Source organism: Dendroctonus ponderosae, unplaced genomic scaffold (genome assembly GCF_020466585.1).
Source record: "Dendroctonus ponderosae isolate FM_Combo_2020 unplaced genomic scaffold, Dpon_F_20191213v2 Dpon_F_20191213_9, whole genome shotgun sequence".
Classification (NCBI taxonomy): Eukaryota; Metazoa; Arthropoda; class Insecta; order Coleoptera; family Curculionidae; genus Dendroctonus; species Dendroctonus ponderosae.
In genome coordinates, this window is record NW_026019116.1 from 6,399,192 (window position 1) to 6,404,405 (window position 5,214).

At 40.8% G+C, this 5,214-nt stretch overlaps 2 protein-coding genes across 4 annotated transcripts in view; one reads left to right on the top strand and one right to left on the bottom strand.

Annotated features, from left to right (window-relative positions):
• LOC109543332 (carbonic anhydrase 13) overlaps positions 1 to 1,800 on the top strand; it is a 4,969-nt gene extending 3,169 nt beyond the window's left edge. For both annotated transcript variants that reach the window (XM_019913005.2, XM_019913004.2), the window contains exons 4-7: positions 728 to 846; positions 900 to 995; positions 1,056 to 1,277; positions 1,330 to 1,800. In XM_019913005.2, the coding sequence (XP_019768564.1) occupies positions 728 to 846; positions 900 to 995; positions 1,056 to 1,277; positions 1,330 to 1,467 (575 nt within the window). In that variant the 3' untranslated portion in view covers positions 1,468 to 1,800. The remainder of the gene's footprint in view (positions 1 to 727; positions 847 to 899; positions 996 to 1,055; positions 1,278 to 1,329) is intronic.
• Positions 1,801 to 2,710: 910 nt separating this feature from the next.
• Positions 2,711 to 5,214, bottom strand: part of LOC109543319 (hemocyte protein-glutamine gamma-glutamyltransferase) — a 9,308-nt gene continuing 6,804 nt past the window's right edge. For both annotated transcript variants that reach the window (XM_019912981.2, XM_019912982.2), the window contains exons 8-10: positions 3,664 to 4,036; positions 3,391 to 3,614; positions 2,711 to 3,330 (exon numbers count right to left, since the gene is read on the bottom strand). In XM_019912981.2, coding sequence (XP_019768540.2) covers positions 3,102 to 3,330; positions 3,391 to 3,614; positions 3,664 to 4,036 — 826 coding nt within the window. In that variant the 3' untranslated portion in view covers positions 2,711 to 3,101. The remainder of the gene's footprint in view (positions 3,331 to 3,390; positions 3,615 to 3,663; positions 4,037 to 5,214) is intronic.

Here is a 5,214-nt window from a genome sequence, read left to right on the forward strand (position 1 = left end):
GTCGAAAATTTCATAAGGGAGTAAGAGGTCGATTTTTCCAAAAAATTCAAGTTCCTCAAAATACCTCGAGTGATACCTCATTTTCATCGGAAAGAAACAAGGAATGCAACGAGCTAATTAAAAGACACCGGGGCCTTTTCAGTTCCCAAATAATCAACATTTTCTGTATATTTTGAACGGTTTTTGAGCGGTCGCAATCTTCAACGGCCGATATCTTCCTTACTTTCGACCCACAACTTTCATGTTCGCCATTGGGCAACTTCTTAGCCCGGAAACATTGCAATAAGGGCAAAAAACGCGATTGCAAAATTTTGATTTTTGGTCGAAAATTTCATAAGGGTCGATTTTTCCAAAAAAATCAAGTTCCTCAATATACCTCGACTGCTACCTCATTTTCATCGGAAAGAGACAAGGAATGCAACGAGCTAATTAACTAGTACAGGGCAAACGTTTTGAGGTTTTGATGTAAATTTGAGCTGATTAATATGAGATTGATGATTTCATCAGAACAGTGAGCGTTCAGGCAAACCAGCTCTGAACATGCAACCCACTCGTGCTTGCGAAATGTCAGGAAGAAATTCTATTGTACGACGGCCTAAAAACCCGAAAAACCCACCTCAATACCCACTGCTCCGGTTAACTTTAGTGATAATAAAATATATTTAATAATATCATTTGTTGACGGGTGGACGAAGTGTTTCAATTGAGAACCTTAAATCTTGTGTAGATTTGTCGGGCGGTCCATTAGACGGTACGTATGTGCTGGAGCAGTTCCACTGCCATTGGGGCCAAACCAATGAAGAAGGATCTGAGCACACAGTGAACGGGGAAAAATATGCTGGAGAAGTGAGTCCTTCCATGCTCAATCAAACCGGCCAACTCACTGTTGTTCTTTCCAGCTGCATCTGGTGCATTGGAATTCCTCCAAATACTCATCCTTTGCTGAAGCTGCCAAATACCCGGACGGCCTGGCGGTCTTGGGAGTGTTCCTCAAGGTAATTGCCCCAAAAATCCCTATTGTCCCAGTGCTAATTGGCACGTTGTGGCTCCGGCAGGTCGGCAGGAAGCACTTGGAGCTGGATAAAATCGTTTGCCAGCTGAACAAAGTGCAATTTAGAGGCGAGCATGCAAAAATTCTGGTCCCCCTGGACCCAGGGGCTCTGCTGCCGGAAAACAGCGGTTACTACACCTATTCGGGGTCTTTGACCACGCCCCCATGTTCCGAATGTGTGGTCTGGATTGTTTTCAAAGACCCGGTGGAAATATCCCAGGAGCAGGTAGGGAACTAGGGAAAAACCTTAATTAACCAACTAATTCGCTGTGTTTCAGTTGGACACATTTAGAGCTCTGAGGTGCTACAGTAGCGAAGACCTTTGCCCATGCGATGAGTACAAGGGCTTTGTGAAGAGCAACTTCAGACCCACGCTGCCTCTGGGACAGAGGGAGGTGAAGGAGTGTAGGCAATAACAGAAGGCGTTGCATACAACCATGATCTTGTAGTTTTGCTTGTCACATAGATGAATTTAGTACCTACATTTCATTATGTCTGAGTTATTCGCAATTCGTAGTCCGGGGTTTTCCGACTGGAAAATCTGGATGTACTGAAATTCTCAACTGTGGTGGATGAAGCCAAATATTTTTACGCACTTTTTCCTGAAAAAAGTTTTGCGGGGTTTTACGCATGCCAACAGATAAGGGTGGTTTATTGCAAAAGGATGGGGGACTTCAGGAGGGTTGACCAACATGCCTCCAAATGGGAGACGCTTGGTGAAGTCTTTGTAATAAACAGTACTTAGCCCAGGCAATGTTTTCTTCTCCCTACCCAGTAATGGCTGAAGAAGAACTCCCTGAGTGAACTTTGCTATTGAACCTAATGGAGGACTTTCCCTCTACATCTACAGTATTTACAGTTATGTACACTTTGGACATTTTGGGAACACTTGTTTTTACGATAACAGATAAGATTTGACAAGACAAAGCGTTATTAGGGAAATTTCGGCTGATTTCGGTTAGAAAGGTAGCTTAACAGCCACAGCAATCAGCTGCGGTTGCTTCAGAAACTGCCTGGAAAGGGAGGTTTTCTGAAATTCCAAACCCTGGCACCCTTAATAATATTAATCTGCGCAAACAGTTTAATTTATTTACTATTTACGCGGACTATCAGTACATTTGCGTGTTCAGTGGGCGTATATTTGAAGCGAATTCACGCAGACCCTTTCCATGTTATGTAAAAGTTTATGGGCGATTGGTTGAATCGAGCCCCAACTACAATCAATGGGTGATTAATCGGGTTATACTGCTGTCCAATAGGAAAGATTGATTTTGCCTTTTGCTTTTCTAAGGCGTTGCTCTTTTGTAAGGCGTATGGAAAGTTCTAAAACACACACTTAACACCTGAAAAAATAGTGATGGGCTTTTCTTAGGTGTTAAAATAAAGTTCTTAGATTCTGAACGCAAAATATTGAAAGGTTTTGGTCTGGAAGGGGGCAAATAGATGTAAGTTAATGGATACAATTGGCAAGCGAACCAATGAGTAAATGTGCATTTGCCCACAGAATCGCAATTTCTTTTTTTTTTAACAATTTTAGGTCTTTGCTGACCTAAAGTAATGTAATGCTTACCAATTATGAGTTTTTTTGAATTTTAAATGTGATGATGGTGCTGTTGTCTTGCACACTTTGCCTGAAACCCAGGAAGGAAAACAATATAATTTCAAAAATAATGTTTATTTTCGAGACTTTTAGGGCTCATCAGAAGAGAACACCCCTTTATTTCGCTACATCTGAAGCCGGAGACTGAAACTGAAAACAAAACTCTCGAAACCTGCACTTTATTTCGCCCACAAAACAAGGCTTCGGGAGTGTTTGAAGTTTTACACATTTCCAAATTTTGCTCTACTTTTGCCTCAATTTTATGCATTTAGTGGTCTCCTATTTAAAGTGAGACTGTCTGTCCTATTCCATCCAGTTCAAGTCGACTTATTTGCTCTTTAGTGGAAAATTGGGGATATGAACCCTTCAATTCCCAATGCGCCGGATAACTTTATTAATAAAAAAATATATTTAAGAATGAAACATCTGTTGAACCTCATTCACTGTGAATTATTCGATCTCAATCTTCTTGCTACCTGTGATGTTCTGGATCTGCTTGCTCGTGAAGCTGACGACGATTTTCCTTTGGCCGATTTTCCGCGCTGTAAACTCATGGCTGAAATTGACGGTTTCTTGCGGTTCCACATTGCGGAAGTTGACGAGTTTCGGTTTTTGCAGCCCTGGACCCTCGATGGTGTAAACGCAGTCAGTGAGCGCGATATCCAATGGGTTTTTGAACCTATTTGAGACGCACATGTAGATCTTTAGCCTGCATACTTTACAAAGTTGATGGGTTTACCCGAATTGAAATTCGCAGGGCTCTAGCACTTTGCAAGAGCCGGGCATAGTGAAATTGAGAGCAGGCAAAGTCATGGTGAAATCATCTTCTTCGCTCCATGTTTGCTTGGTTTCTTCCACGCTGGCAATGGCGTAGATCTTGATCAAGCCATGATCGACCAACTTGTCCAAGTACTCATCGGGAGTGACTTTGATTTGCAGCGTGTCCTTTTTGCCAGCGTCAATCTGCAATGAGCATATGAGGAAACTGGAAAAAACTCAAAGGAAAAACTACCTTAAATTTGCCCTGGGATCTCTTAATGTCCCCAGCGGCTGCGCCAGTATAGAGCACAGCTCCAGCGGTTAAAACCGCACTAATCGTGCGCTCTTGGGACGATTTATTCTCGATTTCCACCACAACATCAAAGCTCTGGCCCAAAGGCACAGTATCGATATCAATCAGGTCGAAAATCACATCGTTCTTATCATCCGAAGGGATTTCGTAGAATTGTTGGGCCTTGGGGATGCCACGAACAGCATTGTAGACTGCTAAGCGCTCAGCTGGAGTATTTTCCGGGTTTTTATAGAAGTCTGTGATGTCCCATAGGTCCGAATCAGCGTCGCTGTCGAAGACACCGATGCGTTTTGTGAGTATTTTTCTGCCAACGCTACAAATAACGGTTTAGGTTACGATAGGTTCGAGAAACGTATCTGGGAAAATTGCAATCGGTTAAGGTCGAGACGACGATTTTCCCAACAAAATACTTTTTTTCATCTTTTTATACTTTACATACTTTTCAGATCCGAACTAATTATAACTGATGTAAAATTTAAGACATTTTGAGTAAATTTTCATTTTTTCAAAAAATCGACGCCACCCTAGGAAAAATTTCGGCCAAAAATCAAAATTTCACATGCGTGTTTTTTGAGCTCAATCGATTCCTTTCGACGTAAGAAGGTCGCAAATATGCATTTTAAGTGCATATAGATGCATGCATTTTATATGCATTTAGAGTGCTTGGGTCAATAATAAGGAAGAAATCATCGGCTAAGGATCGTGATTTCTCAAAAAACGCTTAAAATGTGCCGAAAATGTATATTATTTCAGATCTGAAACTTCTAGCATGTTTTTCAATGAGCTCGATGCATTCCTCACGTCGGTGAGATGAAAATGATATAAAATTGAAGACATTTTGAGAAAATTTTCATTTTTCAAAAAAATCGACCTCCACCCTTGAGAAAGTGGCAAAAAATATTAATAAACCCCAAAGGAAAGTACATTTATTTTCGGCAATATCGAAAATTGGTATTAAAATAGTCGATCAGTACTGAAAACTACGTGCAAATATGCAATAAAATCCAACTACTTTACTTTTTTTGCAAACTTTCCTCAAATGAGCTGCCGATGCCGAACAATTATATTTTTTGTTTATTGCAAACGTGACACTTTTCCGTTTCGCACAGCAACCAATAAGCAAATTTTCACGCAACGAAATTTGCACGTAACTACACTTAGAGTATTGCATGATTATTGCGGGTGAAAATAGGAAAATGCATTTAAAATTGCATGGAGTTGCACATTTATCGTAATTTGCAGTTCAATCAACGTTTTCTAAAACCTGTTTTCGATACTGATTCATACTCGCGAGCAAAGTTCATATTTTTGGACTTTATAAAGCAGTTTTCTCCGTACAATTAATAATAAAATATTACACAGTCGAGCTCATTCCTTGAAACTGGTGCTTGCACTGCACATAGACTTTCGAGCCAACCACTGAAGATACTGAACCTCTGGAAGACTTTCAAGAATAAAAAGTTTCCCGTATCCACCTTAAGTGGACACACG